Here is an 18464-nt window from a genome sequence, read left to right as displayed (position 1 = left end):
GGCTATGTAAATTAGGTGCGGGAGGGCACGCGGCCCTCCCACAGCCCCGGGAACCACCAACACTTCGGGGATTTGAAAATAGAGGGAGGGGACAGCGCGGCAACCTTCTGGAGCGATTGATTGCTTCTGCAATGTCCTGGGGTGTCCACCCCCAGTACATTGCTGTTTGCTATGACAGGGCGGGAGAATGGCTTCCACCTTGTGGTAGCAAACCCTGGTTTGCTTTGTTGAAGCGAGAGGAGGAAAAGCTCCTCTCGCTTCAATAAAGGAAAGGAGAATTGTTTTTGGGCAAGGAAAATAGTTTTTGGGGAAGGGAAGCTGCATGATAGCAGCTCCCGTTGCCCAAAAGCAATGCCGGCTCCCGCAGGAGGCGGGGAGCCGGCGGGACCGTGGGGGCATTCCCCAAGGTCCCCGACAGAGGCTGGGCCCGGGGAGATGGGACCCCGAGGCCAGAAGTGGTCTGGGAGGGGGGCCACATGCCCCCCTCCCCTTTAAAATAAATAAATAAATAAATATGTAGATGTGGGCATGCCTCGGGAGAGGAGGTCCCAGAGGCGAATGTAAATGAATGAGAGTGAACTGTTCTTTTTCCCCAAAAAGTTGGCAGTCGCGACCCTAGTGCTGATTTCACCGTGGCGCCCTAGGGTGAACACGAACGGTGCGCAGCGCCTAGGGTGAATACGAAGGGTCTGCTGCTCTCAGTGTGGCACTGGAGTACTTCTCAGGTGTTTAAAACACTGAGGGTCATATTCTCAAGGGCACCCCGCTGAGTTAACGGCACTTTATCGCAGCCAAAACGGTGATAAATTTAACGCACAATTAACAAGCTGGTGCAAACAGCCCATATCACCAGTTTACCAGCGATAGCAGCCTCAAAAACCATCGTCACAGATGACCCCGGCAAATATCACTAATGAGATGCAGAGTAGGAGTTCCTGTGCAAAAAGTAGCGAACACACCACTTCGCAACATTCTCAACGAACAGAAAGATCGGCGAAGTGAACACTAAACAGGCAATAAGGTGCGTTAGTACCAGGAAGTTTACACCTGCTCTGACCTGGTGTAAAGTCGGACTACAACATGAAAGGGAGCCCAGCCCTCAGACACACCTGAACAACAGATGCCATGGAGCAAACGATCATGCAGCTCGGACACCCAAGAGTGCCCCGACACCCCCCGCCACCACCCGCTTGTCCGCCATTCCCCCTGACCCCCTCTGACCAACAAATGTGACAGCAACGTTCCGAAATCTGGAACGTAACAAATCGGCTGATGTTACACAATTATAACAATGAAGATGCAGGTGAGGTTGGACAAATGAGAATCAGAGTCATCTATGGATTTACATATAAAACATTTTATTTACACAAAACAACAAAATAAAACTAGGTACAGCCATGACGTGGCATCCCACGACAATCTGTGAATCACAGACTGCAAGACAAAAAGCAAGATAAGATGGTGTGTCATGCGCCCATCAAAGGAGTGAGAGAAAGAGTGAGAGAAAGAGAGAAAGAGAGAGAGAGAGGGGAGAAGAGAGAAAGAGTGTGAGAGAGAGGACAAGAGAAAGAGTGAGAGAGAGAGAAAGAAAGAGATGGAGAGGGAGAGTGAGTGCTGACACAGCGGACAAAACCCTCACAGCTCACCTTTCTGCCACCGGTGTGTCTCCAACCACGTTCACAGGACATATTGCAGCCCTAAAGCTCACTCATCTGAAACATAGTATAGAGTCAGTAATGGCAGAGTGCATACAACTGCACACGCCTTCTACGCTGTGCCGCCCCTGCGCACCCAGGCTGCTGCACCCCATCCACTCCCGCCGTCCAGAGGTGTCTACTCGCCTCTGCGCACCCAGGCTGCTGTACACCATCTGCACAAACAAGCCTCTCTGCTCATCTTCCGCCACCGGCTTGTGTCCAAGAGGGCTCACGACGTGCTGAAGTGACTTTCAAGGCCGGGGCCCGCGTCCTAGGCAGCCAGAAGGTTGCACATTTGATTCTGGGTCTTGATATCGCAATGGCCGAGAGCATATCAATGCACCGCGCAGAGGAGTTATCTTTGTGTGGCGCACACGTGGTCCAGCCGAGTTCACAATTCAAATCGGGTCTTGATTGCCAGGATGGTGCATCGGGCCCTAGGCATCATCGCAAGCTGCACACCCGCTCAGCTCTCGTGGCACTAACTCAGTGGAACTTAAGTCTTCGCGTTGTGGCGGGTGGGTCGTGTTGGGCAAAGTGCCTCAGCTGCCACAAAAACTGTGTACTTCAAGTCATGGGAGAGAATGGAAATGGCCTCCAGCACATGTGCCTGGCCATTTTTATGGGCAGGGTGACATGTCCTGTGACGCCTGTGCTGCATGGGTGTGGTGTGGGTGTACACCAGCCGTGAGAGAGTGGCTGTGGCATGCTGACAACTAGAACTGTGATCAGCAGATCACTACAGGGAAGACGTGGGACATGTAGCGTTGTCGTTCCTTCACTGTAAACGTAAGCAGAGTGGGCTGGCTGAAACGCGCGTCCTTCACGACTTCACCAATATGGCGGTTTGAATCCACGCACCCACCAAGATAGGTACACGATGGGTGCGCGACCACTTTTTTCCTCAAAAAATATATATTTGACTATTTAATAAAAAAGAAGACATTATATACTTTTAACAACAAAACAAAAAATTACAAAAACTATTTTTAGGTTTTTAAAGTTACAAAATATCAATACAAAAGTTCAAAATTACTGAAAAAAACAGATTTAATGAACATTATACTTAGAAAATAAAATTTAAAAAAGCTTTGAATTTCACACAAAAAAAACATAGGTTTCAGGGACGTTATAGTTAGAAATTAGCATTTAAAAAACCTTTGAAATTCACTGAAAAAAAATCATAGGTTTCAGGGACGTTATAGTTAGTTGGACATTTCACTCATACAAAACAAGAGAAATTCGGCCGTTATAGTTCGTAGAGCTAACTATAACTGGCGCCCCGCAATGCACCGCTGATGACGTCACATATTATATCACTGATGACACGGTCAGTGACATCACTGATGACATCTCAAATGACATCACTGATTACATCATCCACGTGATAATTTGAGGCCTCTTCTCGCACCCTAATATAACCATTGATACACCCACTCTAAATTACAGACTGCCATTCTCAAAACCATAGACACTCCAACACCAATAACTATATACCCACTCACTGATTCTTAGTTCTACATACCCATCCACTGACTCACCCATACAGTCACTCATACTCTCCATCACTCATCAGTACAGGACTATCATATGCACTCATAAACCTATATAGACACTAACACACGGCCACTCATCCATAGAGTTACTCACACACCTAGTCAGTCATGCAAATAATTAATCACACTCCCATTTACTCACCTATAGTTATACACACACCACCTCACTTACTCCTACAGATACCAACACATACGCTCTTATACAATCACTTATACAAGCACACACATCCATACAACCACTCTCACAATCACTCACTCTCACTTACAGTCATTTATATACTCCAACACTCACACATACTGCCTTTCACATATGTAATTACTCACACATGTACCACTGAGACATCCATTCACTCATCAACACACCCATACACACACTCACCCAGCCATACAGTCTATCACACATACACCCTTGAATCCATACACCCAGTGAATCAGTCACTCACATATCTATGCACAGAGTCACCCCCCCCCCCTCCACCCAGACAAACTCTCAGGCACCCATACAGATATTCAGACAACCAATCAATAACCTATATAGACAGTCATGCAGCTACTCACCAACCCATGCAGCCGCTTATACACCAACTGACAGACTGATACAGATATTTACACAGTTTACTCACTAACCCATGCATTCAGTAAGATACGCTTAATCAGTCACTTATACAATCAGTCACGCACCTACTTAATCATCCATTCAGACACTTATACACCCACTCATTCTTTAATACACCTTGGCATAAATATATATAAAACATATGTAAACTTTAAAGAAACACACATTCACCTAATTATGGTATAAAGCCCACTTGGGCGGTATGACGGGCACGTATGATATTTTTCAATGTAACTGCCGATTGATTTGACAAATAGGAGACAGTAAACATCCTTTAGTTGGTCACTTTGTCAACACGATGTACCCATGCAGCACGGTCAAAATGAAAATGCAAGACTGTTCCGATAGTTTACCGTGTTGCACCATTGATTATGTTTATTCAATGATTTTATTTATATAACACGTGTTGATGCACCGAAATATTAATATTTGGAATGGTCCCATAATGTGATGTAACATTTTGATAACCAATAGAGTGCATAACGTGAGTCTGCCTTCATAGCTCCGAAAAGCTTTAAACACGCTTCGGTAGTCTGTTGTCTATGTTTTACACAGTCAGTGTCACATGATGTTTATATAAACTTTATTGAAAAAATGCACTCGTACACAATGGAACTTGTTTCCCGAAACGTGTCGAGGGAGCTGCAATAAATGCACGTTTAAAAAAGGATTGCTGGCATGGACTTCATTTATTTAACAGAGTGGAGCGAGAACTGTTGGACATTGGGGAATTGCGAACCCCTGTCCCGGCCCGCCGCTGTGAGTGGCCCAAAAGTGCTTTGTTCGCTAAAGTGAGGTGAAATATATATATATATATATATATATATATATATATATATATATATATATATATATATATATACACACACACAAGCAATGCGGAGGAGGTTGGGTCAGTGATTAATCCACAGACACTGTATCCACCAGAAAAAGCATCACCGAAGGTAAGTAACTTGTTCTCCTGATGGATGCATCTACCTGTGGATTCCTCACTTTTTGAATAGAATCCCCAAGCAGCCCTGCACTCGGACGTGGGTGCCTGTCTGCCTCTACCAAAAAATACTGCAATACTGAGCGGACAAAGTAACCGTCCCTCTTCACTTCAGCGTCTAAACAATAGCGCTTCGCAAAAGTGTGGATGGAGGCCAAAATTGCAGCTTTACAAATATCAAGCACAGAGACACCTCTAGCCAAAGCGGAAGTAGAAGATTTAGTTAGCTCTAGTCGAATGATCTCCAATACCGTCAGGTGGTTCTTTGTTAGCCATGGCGTAGCAGATCTTGATGCACAGGATAATCCATCTGGACTAAATGTTCTCTTATGCACTACTTTACCTTTCATCTTGCCCACATAGCCACAAACGGCTGATCATCCAGTCAGAGATCACAAATTCCGTCCACATAAAAGCTCACACGATGGAGTCTCTCCTCATGTTTAGATGGATGTGTAGGAGGATAGAAAGCAAGAAGGGTGATAGGCTCATGTGAAATGGAGTAACCACCTCTGGCGGGAAACGAGCCCTGGTACCAACTTATCTGCATAGAAAGTCGTGAAAGTATGTTTCACAGTTAACGCCTGCAATTCATTAACGAGTTTCGCCAATGTTATGGAGACCAGAAAAATAGTTTTGAAAGTAAGCAACCATAAAGGACAACTATGTAAGGGTTCAAACAGAGTACTCATAAGGAAGGTTGGCACCAAATTAAGATCTCCTTGAGGCATAATAAACAGAGTGGGAGGGAACTTGTTAGTAAGTTCCTTAATAAATATTAACAATATAGGGGACTTAAAAAGGGAAGGTTGGTCCAGTAGGTAGAGGAATGCAGAAAGGCAGACAAATATCCCTAAACCTTTACAACCGCACAACCTTGCTGGTCTGGAGACAGTGCAAAGCATAACATGACAGATAAATGGGCTTTTAAAGAGTCAAAGGAAGTTTCTTCACACCATTTTACAAACTTTGCCCATCTGCCAGCATAAACCAATTTGGTAGAGAGTCTTTTGGCAGATAGTATCACATCCACCACATCCTTCAGGAGGAGGCCCCTGACATCCTAGTAGTCACAGAAACCTGGCTTGATGAAGGCTCAGGTCCAGACATTGTAGCCACACTACCCTTAGAGTACGATGCCCTATGGCATAATAGGCAGGATGGGAAAGCGGGGGAGGGGGTTAACACTGCTCTATAACAAACAGCTAGCAATAGAAAAACTTGCCAGAGCGAACCTAGAGAGCGCCAACATTTTAGTGGCAAAAGTATGCACCAAGCCCTCATGCCTGGCAATAATGGTGGTGTATCGTCCCCCTTGATCGACCCCCCGGTTCAACGACCTTTACACTGAAAGAGTCACAGACCTACGCTCCCAGTACCAACAACTCCTCTTGGTGGGGGGACTTCACCTACCACTGGGACCAGATACCCAGAGAATCACAGGCTTGGCAGTTAGAGGAAACCATGGCCACGCTAGGGCTGCAGCAGCTCGTGGATTCCCCCTCCCATGAGAAGGGGCATACCCTAGACCACATTTGGTCCACTCAGCCAATGGCCAAACTGACGGATATCAGGCCATGTAGTTGGTCGAACCACTACCTGATCAGGTTCCAGATCCCCCAAAATAGGCGCCCCACGCAACCCCCTCCAGAATGGAGAATGACACGAAGATGGAGCAAAATTGAGGCAGGCAGCCTAGGGGAGGCTCTGCAAGGCAACTCGCCGATGACATTACAACCGTAGGATCTCGAAGAGAAGAGTGAATCCATCACCAACCAGTTGAGAGCAGCCATCAATAGGGTGGCAACGGCTCGTAGAAAAAGAGTGAGGAATAAGGATAAGGGAGCCCCCTGGTTCACGGAGGAACTAAGGGGGCAGAAACGGACCCTACGCCAACACCAAAGGCAGTGGCATAAATCATATGACCCTGAGGGGCTCAAGAAATAAAGGGTCAGGCTAGCCACACACAAAAAAGCCATTTTGGCAAGAAAAGCCGAGTACTATGAGGCCAGGATCATGGACGCAGATAACAAAAAAAAAGAAACCTTTAGAATTCTAAAGGAACTCTGTCAAAAGCAAGGGCAGGAAACAGTCGCTAGCCCGAAACACTGCAACAGGTTCCTGGCCTTTTTCCTAGATAAAGTAAAGGACATCCTAACTGACATACATAACACCCCCACCAGCCCGAGCCCCCTGGTTATGGATGAACAACAATGTGACTTCAGAGAGCCTCTTGCCTTCTTTTCGAGGCTAGACCAAGACTTCTTGTCCCACATTACGGCTCAAATTAAGTCAAGCTCACCAGCCGACCCATGCCCACCAAGGATATTTAAGATGGCTCTACCAGTGATTGAGGAAGAGATCCTCACTCTGATCAATCTATCGCGGGAAACTTGGAGGGTCCCCAGTAACTTCAAGGAAGCCAGAGTAATCCCCCTATTGAAAAAGGCAGGGGCAGACGTTGCTAACCTGAAGAACTATAGGCCCATTTCCCAACTTCCTTTCTTGGCTAAAATAGTGGAACAGCATGTCCTTAAAATCCGGTCCCTATTTATGAGGAAACATCAGCTACTCGAAGTTGGGCAGGCAGGATTCAGGGCCCACCACAGCATAGAGCTGGTGATGCTGTCGGTGCTGGATGAACTCAGGCTCACGGTCGACAGCAAGAAGCAGTGTGCCTCGGTCCTATTAGACCTCTCGGCTGCGTTCGACACGGTCAACGACAGCCAACTCCTGGCATGAATCAGGGACATGGGCATCAGTGGGATGGTATATCAATGGATCACCTCCTTACTGATAGATCGGACTCAAAGGATCCAGATGGGTGACTGCATGTCCAATAAAGGGATATTAACCTGTGGGTCAGCACTATCTCCGCTCCTGTTCAATATCTATCTCAGACCTTTGGTGGAGGCCTGGCCCGTATGGACTGCCAGGTCTTCAACTATGCCAATGACGCACAATTATTTCTTCAAATTGACAATACCCCACAAACCCATGCATCCATCCACAATACCATCAGATACGTGGTCAACTGGATGACAGCTAACTCTTAACTTAAAGTTAATCCGGACAAAACTGAGGTCCTAACCATTACCACAGGAAGCAACCCGTGGACAGGCCTCTTGTGGCCACCACACCTACTCCACGTCCAGTCATAAAAAGCCTAGGCATTAAAATATAAGACAAACTCACATTGTCTAATCAAGTGTCTTTCGTGGTTGGGACCTGCGTGGGCCTGCTGAGACAGTTGAGGGCGTGATCAGCCCTCCTCCCATTTTCCACTCTGTGGACAGTGGTGACCGCACGGATTGTGTCCCGCCTAGATTATGGCAATGCGTTATATATTGGACTACCTGAAAAACTGTTAGATAAGCTGTAAGTAGCGATGAATAATGCAGCCAGGATGATCTTCAAGCTCCCTAGATGGCCAAAGGCCACACCTCTGTTGCACCAGCTACATTGGCTCCCCGTCAAACAGTGAGCCAGGTTAAAGGGCCTCTGCATTGACCACAAGTCCCTTCATGGACAGGCACCAGGATACATCAAGGAGCGCCTGGTGAAATACGTCCCAGGATGTACCCTTCGGTCATCCGAGGCAGGCCGGCTGGCCTGTCCACGGTTCAACACAATGACCAAAGGGGGTCGAGCCTTCTCAGTCTTGATCTTACAGTTGTGGAATACGCTACTTGGAAACCTTTGTACAGAAAAAGCCCTTCTCCCCTGTAGAAAAAGAACTGAAGACCCTCCTCTTTACAGAGGCCTGGACATAATGCACGCTTTGACCTGGGACCAACAGTCACTCACTGGGGTGGGCCATAGCTACTCTCTTTTAGCGCTTAGAGACCTGCCGGTGATTATGCGCTCTACAAATCCAAATTAACATTAACATGAGGAGGAAGGGAAAAAGATCTCAGGTTGCCCTGTTCAGACATGTTGGTGCAAGCTCTGGAGGTGAGGGTGTAGAACCTGCACCTGCAAGAGGAGGTCTGCCCTGTGACGGAGATGGAGCAAAGGGCACAGAGAAAGGTGAAGAAGGTCTGGATACCATACCATTCGCAACCAATCCGTAGCTATTAATATGACTTGGGTCTGGTCTTGGCAAACTTTCCTCAGAACCCGAGGAATCAAAGGTATGGGGGCATAAAACAGCTGGGAGCCACATTCCCATTGAAACGCATCCCCAGAGCTCCCTGCAACAGACATTGAAGGCTGCAGAATGACGAGCAATGAGTGTACTCTTGAGTGGCAAATTGGTCTATCTGAAGGGTCCCCCATACCCAGATAATGTGTTTTACCACTTTCGAATGGAGATACAACTCGTGATCGGCAGAAAAGTGCCGACTGAGGCTGTCCACACTCCCGTTTAGAACTCTGGCCAACTGATTTGCCATGATGCAGATCTGGTGGTCCTGAGCTGAGAACCAGAGTTGCAGAGCCTCTCTGCAGAGAGAATACGACCCCACTCCTCCCTGTTTGTTTATGTACCACATAGATGCAGTACTGTCTTAGACTTAAACTGACTGACCACAAAGGTCAGAGAGAAAGCCCTTGAGAGCCAGACGTATCGCCCACAGTTCTAGGAGATTGATATACAACAATCTTTCCTCTGGAGACCAAAGAACTTTGATCTCCAGAGCCCCCTATGAGCTCCCTACCCTAAAGTGGAGGCATCCGTTATCACTGTGACCACCGGTGGTAGAGGGTGAAACTGCTTACCTTGAGACAGATTGCCGGACACACCCCTCCACTGAATAGCCACAGCAGCGTCTCTGGAGAGCTTGGCCGACTCTTTGACACCTCAGTTGTGTTGAAACCACTGCCTGCGGTGGAACCACTGGTGGGCCCTCATGTAGGGCGTACATGGATGGCACCTTTTGGTGAACAACAGAATGCAGGAGTTTATCAGACCAAGTAGGCATAAGACCTTCGGGACTGGAACCATAGCTCCATTCTAAAACATCGGAGCCAGAATGTCCAGAATCCTCGGAGGAGGAGGGTAGGCACGAATCACCACAGTGTCCAGTACTGCCCCTATGAACAGTGTGCATTGAGAGCGCTCTAGGTGAGATTTGGGAAGGTTGATAGTAAAACTGCGTTGTCAACTGCTCCTCCTTCAAAGCATTAAGTCAGGTTCCCCTACCGACCCCTGTCCAGCTAATATCCTGTCTTTAGTTGCCTCTACAATTAATCCGACTGTACGCCAGCTGTTTAATACTTCTCTTTCCACAGGCATAATGCCTAAACTGTGGAAGCACGCAAAGATTCTCCCTTTGATAAAAATGACGAACGCTGACCCATTGAATTCTGCCAATTATAGGCAGATTTCCTTGCTTCCGGTCCTGTCTAAAGCACTTGAGAAGCATGTACACAAAGTTTTGCAAACTCACATTGAAGATGGGAAGCTTCTTCATGAATCCCGGTCTGGCTTTAGGGCAAATTTTAGGACGGAGTCTGCATTGTTTAAAGTGAAAGAATTCATTAGGGATAAACTAGATGAGGGAGGAAAGGCCATTCTGATATTACTTGATCTGTCAGCAGCCTTCAATACGGTCCCACATGACAGGCTTTTAAACAGACTTAAAAAAATTGGCCTGGGTGGGACTGCTCTTAAATGGTTGTCGTCCTATCTGGGAAACAGATCCCAGGACATCTGCTTCCACCGTTCTCTTCCCCGGTTCCCACCATTAATGTTGGTGTCCCTCAGGGTTCCATTCTCAGCTCTACCCTCTTCAATATTTATCTTTCTCCCTTGGCAACCATGGTAGAGGGGGCCAAAATTGTTTCTTACGCTGACGACACTCAGCTTATCTTCTCCTGTGATAAAGGATCTCACTTTGACGGGGCGATGATCAATTTCTGCCTCTCAAAGGTTTTTAACTGGCTGAGGGTTAATCAGCTAAAGTGTAATCCGGACAAAACTGAAGTTATCTTCTTTGGTAAACTAGAAACACCCAACTGGATTTCCTGGTGGCCCAAGGATCTTCCGCCCCCGTCCGCTGAGAAAGCGAAAGTAAAAAATCAGATCAGATCCAAAAGCTAACTGGTGCTTGCTTCGGTACTCTACGATTGGTAAAAATAAATGTTGCCGCTTCTACCACTGGAGAGCAGAAGGATTGTGGTGCAGGCTCTCGTAACATCAAAGCTTGATTATGTCAACTGCCTGTACCTTGGTCTTTCCAAACACTTGACCAAGCGTTTACAAGTAGTGCAAAACACTGCGGCCAGAGCCATCGTGAGATCAAGACCTAGAGCCAGTATGACCCCGATTCTCAAATCCTTACACTAGCTCCGCATTATAGAGCAGATTGACTTTAAGACTTGATTATCTTTTTCAAAGCCTTCCTGAAGGTTGGAGCCGGGTACTTAACTAAACGAGTCAAAGATTACTCTACTTCCAGACCCCGGCATTCGTCTAACACAAACCTGGCTATCGTGCCCAAAACACATCTTGCACGAACTGGTGGTAGATCTTTCGGCTTTCTGAGTGCTAGATTTTGGAGTAGCCTTCCGGAGACTTTGAGGCTTAAAAGCCACCTACTTTCCTTTAGAAAGAATCTAAAAACATGGCTTTGTAATCAATAACTAGCCTCGTCCTCTCTTGTTCCTCCCGCTATCCATGCGCCAGGACACTCTAGCTTGAGTAGCTGTGCGCTTTATCAAATGCCGTTTTTCATTTCATTTAATTTCAACTGCAAATGATGCAACACCAACTCTGGAGTCTTGGCTATGATCAGTCACTCATTCAGGTAAGGGAATACTGGCATTCCCCATCTTTTGGGATGCAGTGCGATCACTGCCATCCTCTCAGTGAAGATTCGAGGTGCGGAAGTAAAACCAAGCGGAAGGACCGCAAACTGATAAAAACCGAGACCCCACCGTGAAACTGAGGTACTACCTGTGCAATTTGAGAATGTGTATATGAAAGCACACATCCTGCAAATCGACCAAAACCATCTAGTCCTCTTTCTTCAGCGCAAGAAGCACCTGTGCAAGGGTCAGCATTTTGAACTTTTCCTGTTTGAAGAAGCAGTTTAAAATCCTGAGGATGGGACGCAAACGAGCATCCTTTTTGGGAATCGGGAAGGACCGGGAATACCACCCCTGACCCGTTCCTGCTCTGGAACCACTGTGCCCTTTTGAAGTAGATTTGTGTACCTCCTGTGGGAGCAGCAGAAGAACAAAAATCTTGTTGGGGAGGAAAGGGTGGAGGAAACTCTTTAAAGGGTAGGGCGGACCAATTTTCTACAATATCCAAAACCCAGAGATCTGTTGTTGCAGATCTTCATTGAGGTGGAAAATAGGCCAACCATCCTCCCACTGGGCAAGCATGCTCCAAGATGGTAAAGCTAGGGCTGCTTTCCTGCAACATTGCCTGGGGAGCAAGAAGATGAAGAGGAGGAGGCCGGTTGATGGGCAGCTCCAAATGGTCTACCCCTGCACCGCCCTCTATAACTCCTATACAGGGAGTTGGAGTCTGTTGCTGCTGCTGAATCTGGCTTTTTCCACGAAAGGCTAAGTTCCGGCCAAACCTCTGGTACCAGCAACAATGTCTGTAGTCTTTAGGCTGAATCTGAGGGCCCAATGATCTTGCTGTCGCTTTACTGTCCTTAAACATCTCTGTGGCAGAATCATCTTTAGTGCCAAACAGCTGTGAATCATCAAACGGCAAACCCAAACAATGTTGCCTGAGCAACTGGCAAGAAGTCAGACTCCTCAGCCAAGCATGTCTCCTTATGGCAACAGAAGACCCCATTGCCCTCGCAACCGAGTCCGCCGTGTCCAGGCCAGACTGAATTACCTGGCAGGCAGCAGCCTGGCTGAGTATTCAGCAACTCTGAAAAATGTCCCTGAAGAGCACATTGCAATTTCTGAACCACCTCCTTTGCTGACTACAACATGAATGAATGAAATTGGTAAAATTGAGAGCCATGCTACCACAGGAGAAAACCTTCTTTGCAGATTGCTCCATCCTTTTAGACTCTGTCAGCCTGAGTCATAGGAAAAGACCCCGGTTTCAACTATAAAGAGCAGGACGCTTGTACCACCAAACTCTCGGGTGTAGGATGTTTGGACAAGAATAACGAGTCAACCGAAGCAGACTTGTACCGTTTTGCAACAGATCTAGACACTGCTGCTGGCGACACAGGCTTCTGCCAAATATCAAGAGTAAACTCAGTAAGGGCTTCATTAAAAGGTCACAAAGACTCGGTTGACGACGTAGAAGAATGAAGCACCTCTGTCAACAAATTTGATTTTAGTTCCGTAGAAGGCAAATGCAATTTCAGCATTCCAGCTGCTTTTCTGATCACAGAATGATAGGACATGTCCTCTGGAGAAGCAACAACCTTTGGGGACAACAACTCCCACTCTGGAGAAGTATTAAGGCCACGTACCAACTCCAAGCCTTCAAACTCAGGATCCAATGACACTTCCTCCAGATCCTGATTTCATCCAAAAAAGTAGTGCCCCTCCTTTAAAAGTCTCTGGGCCTCTCTTCCAGACCTCAATTTCAAAACTGGCGCCGGTGAAAGCGGCACCGGCGACATTGGCAACAGCACCGGCTCAGAGGTTTGAAGATTTGGAACAGATTCATGCAGCACCGGCTCGGATCCAGTCAATGCCAGAGAGGGCACAACCGGTGCCAGGGATTCCTATTGCACCTCTTCTTCTGGTGACGGTGTCAACTTTCTCAGCCTTGGTAGAGGCCAATTTAACTGAGTTATCGGCATACATGGCAGGAACTGCGCCTCCTGGTAGTGTGCCGGGAAACCTCCCATAGAACAAGCAAGTGGGCCCACAAGCACACCCAATGGAGTCACAGCCCTTGCAAAAATGCTATACATAACATTCAGGTAAGTCGACATATTGGGAATGCCTGACAATCCTGCTCCTGTCTAGGAGGCACAGACCGAGGTGCAGGCAGAGGAAGAACTGGATCCGGTACAGGCTCCGGGTCAGGACTGCCAGGCAGAGTCACCGCTCTCAGACTCGAAGGCGAAGCTAGAGCCACCCCTGGAGATGGAGTAGGAGAAATCACACCTCTTTCTCCATGGACCCACGGAGTCAAGGAAACATCCCTCCAAGAGTGACGTCAAAAACTAGGACACTGCTTCTGCTATATTTTGGATGACTTCGAACAGTGGGGAGACAGCAACTCCGATAGAGGACAAGACCTCAGAGCACCCTCTTTTGTGACGTCTTGCCTTGGCCATAAAGAGCTTTGCCTCCCTTTCCTTCAACGCCTTCGGATTCATCTTCTGGCATATAGAACAGGAGTCAACATTGTGATCTGAACTTAAGACACCAAAGGCAGTCGTTGTGTGGGTCAGTAATCGAGATTTGGCCCTCACATTCCCTGAAGGGCTTGAACCCAGACTTCCTTGGCGGAAACATTGTCCTTGCATCAACGCTGCAACCTATAAAAGATAAAACTCCTACACAACAGAGAGTGGTAAAAAACATACACAGCAAAGGCGTGGAAAATAAGAGAACTGACATCAGCACACCGATGAGGGCTTCTTATGGCTCCAATAACATCACATGCAGTCGCATGTGGAGTTGTGGCATTATGACATGCTCGTCGACGTGAGAGAGCTGTAAAGATGGGTTTACGTGAAATGATGGTGCACTGGGATATTCAAAAGGTGTGGAATCTACAGGTAAATGTATCCAGCAGCAATGGGCACTTCGATTTGGAAGATTTTGCTGCTTGATACACGAATATAAAGGGATTAAAGAAAGTCAGAGACAGAGTGTGTTCTTTTACTCGACAAAAGGATTGCCCAGTCAAAATTGCAACTTATCCATTGACCTGCTTTGTCCTGGTGCTTAAATAGATTTGGAGAATGTACTTTTCAATAGGTACAAGGAGGAGATCATTGTTTGACGAATATGTGACTACAAGGGGGTCTCTAGAAATACCTCAAAGGGGAGTTCTGTCCCCCGAGTTAGAGTTCCCTATCGAAAGCATTATTGCCCGTCATCAGCAAGAATTCTTTATGATCGAGTTGTATGAAGTATGGATACAGCCTATACACCACAGAGATTCAGGTCCTGATGAATACCACAAACCCAATTTGGGGCCACTTGGCAGAAACATATTGACCACTGTGGTGCAGTAGTACTAGTCCTCCTTCAGCACCCTACACAACTTTTTTTAATCATCTTCTTGGTACTCAAGGAATAGACTACTTTTTAGAGATACCCCAGAGATTTTTAAACCTTACTTATTGGGATTACTGATTTCTCTCCTATCCAAGGGAGAACTATAAACTGGTTTCGTTAAGAAAGGTAATTCACCATTATAACCATTTTGGTGAATGAGGAAGCACGAGGATGAAGTAGGTGTTTGAGGTATCATCAAATTATTTTGTGAGATGTTAACTTTACCTTCAACCAGCACACAGGACACACAGATACTGTACCCAACCCATGGACAAATAGTCCTACCTCAGGCACAGTACTGATTGATCAGGGTTTGCTAGTGACATTTCTTGTCATATTTTGGAGGGCACAAACCCAGATGGCCTGATCTCTCTAGTTCCTCCTCTCTTATGGTTGATGGTTTAGGACTGTGGCTTGAAGAGAAATGCCAATCAAGTATAGTGCCTCATCATAAAGCCCTTTATTTCTACACTGGTATTACACGTGAACTACATACCTTTAATTGCAGCTAAAATCTAGTAGGCTACAAGCATGTTTTTTTTCTTAGCTTCTAACATCACATAGTTTGACAATCCAATGAAGTGCATTCCACAAATAATCTGCAATAGAAATATTCCATCTTATTTTATACTTTAGTAAACTTTGTTTTTAATACAAATGATTTTACTATAGTGAGCCGAAGATCTTTTAGATAAAAGAATATGTTTTCAAAATATATCTTTCTCTCCTCTCTTCAAATCTGCGTCCTAAGGAGGGGGTAGTTGTTTGCTTCGGCACTTGTGCAAATAAATAATATTAAAGAGGAATTTCCTAGCTTTTTTATTAATCTATTTTTCATCCTTGGTTCGACCAACAAAGTTGTATTAAAATGCACTGTAATGAGCAGCCGTTGACAAAACAGTTATAGATACAAACACCACATGAACCAATTGTCTATAAACAGGTCTGTTTTTCGGAAAGACCAGAATACAATCACTCATTTCCAAACTAAAATCTTACCTGCAGCATGTGATTTTATTGTTAGTCTTTTGTTTCACAACTGATTTTTGCTCTCGAGACCATAAACCTGGCAAAGCAAAAGAATTACCTTACTACATCGTATGTCAATTCTCTTTAAAACGTTTACACAAGGCACCTTTAAAAAACTAAAAATATTGGCAAATTGTTCACATTACCCTAACAATAGTTTTCTTCAGTGACAAAAGATGGTTCAAAGTGTTTTTATTTTTTTATATTATCTTTATATCATGGGTATTTATTTTACCAGTGGCTTGGGAGTCCAGCTAGATGGTGTTTTATTTTCCGTCTCCTGTTTAAAGTTGCTGTTAAGTGTTATGTAAGGCTGTAGCTAACTGCGATTTGAGTGCTTGATTAGGTGTTGATTTATTCTGGTCTCCTTCACAATGAATGAAAATAAAATGCATTGAACAATTGAAAGGCTTAACATTTCGTTTTGTTTTTAAAAACAAAACCACAAGGAAAATGCCCACATTTGTGTTTTCTAAATGAATTTTTTTTCTTATAGGCATATGGTGGCAAGGTTTACGTCGCTGCTTGTTTACTTTTTATTTTTGCAAAACAACCATTGCACTAGTTTGTCGGGGCCAGACATAACGGCTCTGTCAATGCTCATTTTCCATTAGTGCCAATAAAAGACTTTTAAAACAAACATTAAAATATAGAGTCCTTTCAATGTATTGTTTTTTTAATGGGCTAAATTGAAAAGGTTATATTGACCTATGAAGTGGAGTATGCCAGAGCTCAGATATTTTAATAGGATTGCTGCATTTACCCGGAAAAGCATAGCAGAACGTAGAATCCTTACGACGTCTTAAGTATTATGGTACTGATGGAGCAAGGATTCGCACGTAATGCGACTTGCTTGAATTCAAGAACCTCGCATAATCGATAACGTTATTAACCAACCTGTTCTGTTATTAATATTGCACTTTCACACTACACGCGGGTGTCCCAGAGACGCTTGCTTATGTGTTTTCTAATCCTAACAAAGCTTGCACACTGACTGGTCGCTGCTATGCGGGATTTCAGTCTGCGCATGCGTCGGTCATACCCATGTGATGTGACGCACTCTTAGTTCTGGAGGGATTTTTCGCACATGCGCATTATTGCAAACATGGCCGCTTTGTTTTTACACGCTCTCTGCTTGCTACCGCCGCTTTGGCTCAGCTGTTTTTTTCTGCATAACTCCTAACGCTCTAGATATTATAAAGTAAGAGGTGTAGTGAAGCTATTCATAGTATACAGTGTATTAATTTTTTCCTGTGTCTCTAAATTGTTTTCGCTTACTTTTCATGTGACACACTTTGGGGGCCTGAGAGCTGTGCGCCACTCCATCTTTGAAGCCCATGTCACCCTAACCACGTGATGAGGGAGAAAACGAATTGCGCAGAAGTGGAACTAAGCCAGCTGGCTGCAGAAGCTGAGATGCTCCTGGGAAAGTAACCTCTGCCCCAGGAGAAGACTTCGACTTGTACCTGAAATGTTACATTTTATGATGATGTTTTGTGTGCCCTATTGTTTCGGCACTCTTATGCCATGGGAACTGGAATGTAAGGGGTGGGTACTGAAATATAAATATTAATTGTGGGAACACCAAATTCTAGGTGGTTACGATGACCTAACCACCTCTCTTGTCCAATCGAAAATTGGGGATCCTGTCATTTGCAACATTTGTGGGTGGTCCACTGACCCGAAAACAGTATAACTAGTCTAGGTTTAGCTAGAGAAATTGTCCGACTTGTCCGAGTAGCTGACCTGTCACCGACCCTACGAACTCTATAGGTGATTGATACAGAGAGCTGCGGAGCACTCTGTCCGTAATTTCCACAAACTCACTGGGGTGGAATAGTTTTAAGTGCTGGCGAAGCACTTTGCTGGGAGATTCGAAAACCCAATCGGGGTTATTGGCAGATTCCATGCAGAGAGGGAGTAGCGCAGGCGTTGCATCCGAAGCTGCAGGTGTTGGTCGTACCCTTTGATGAGCCCAGTCCTGATCAAAATCCTGAGGGGTATCCTGTCTTGACGGTCCATGAGCTGTACCTGCTCGCCTACTGGCATCCTAAGTCCTTGAGGGTCCTAGTCCTTGCCTTTTTCCCCAAACTGACCCGTGGCCAGGGTTAGCCCTCATTCCCGTCCTAGGTAAATATATAACTGTGGGTGTCTGTCTATTTATTCTCTTTTCCTCTCCTCCTTTTAAATAAAGCATCATTGCCTATGTTATTTTCCCTGTCTTTTGCAAAAGATTTTACATGCAAATTGTTTCATTAGTTATGTTCCATGTTTTCCCCTTACCTGTAGGATATTATTGAACTGTTTACTTATTCAGGGTGAACTATTCTTACTCTCCTTTAGAATCTATACTTTAAATAGTAGATAGAATAAGGTCTGTTTTAAATCACTGATAAAATTCTGGACCT

General features: G+C 45.5%; 1 protein-coding gene across 1 annotated transcript in view; it reads right to left on the bottom strand.

Annotated features, from left to right (window-relative positions):
• The window catches only part of IFT122 (intraflagellar transport 122), a 283966-nt gene that overhangs the window by 193268 nt on the left and 72234 nt on the right, over window positions 1-18464 (bottom strand). Inside the window, exon 6 of the mRNA XM_086939241.1 lies at window positions 16027-16093. Coding sequence (XP_086795367.1) covers window positions 16027-16093 — 67 coding nt within the window. The remainder of the gene's footprint in view (window positions 1-16026; window positions 16094-18464) is intronic.

This window comes from Lissotriton vulgaris, chromosome 9 (genome assembly GCF_964263255.1).
Source record: "Lissotriton vulgaris chromosome 9, aLisVul1.2, whole genome shotgun sequence".
Taxonomy (NCBI): Eukaryota; Metazoa; Chordata; class Amphibia; order Caudata; family Salamandridae; genus Lissotriton; species Lissotriton vulgaris.
The sequence above is the reverse complement of the archived record's forward strand: the minus strand, read 5'-3'. Positions and strand labels throughout refer to the sequence as shown.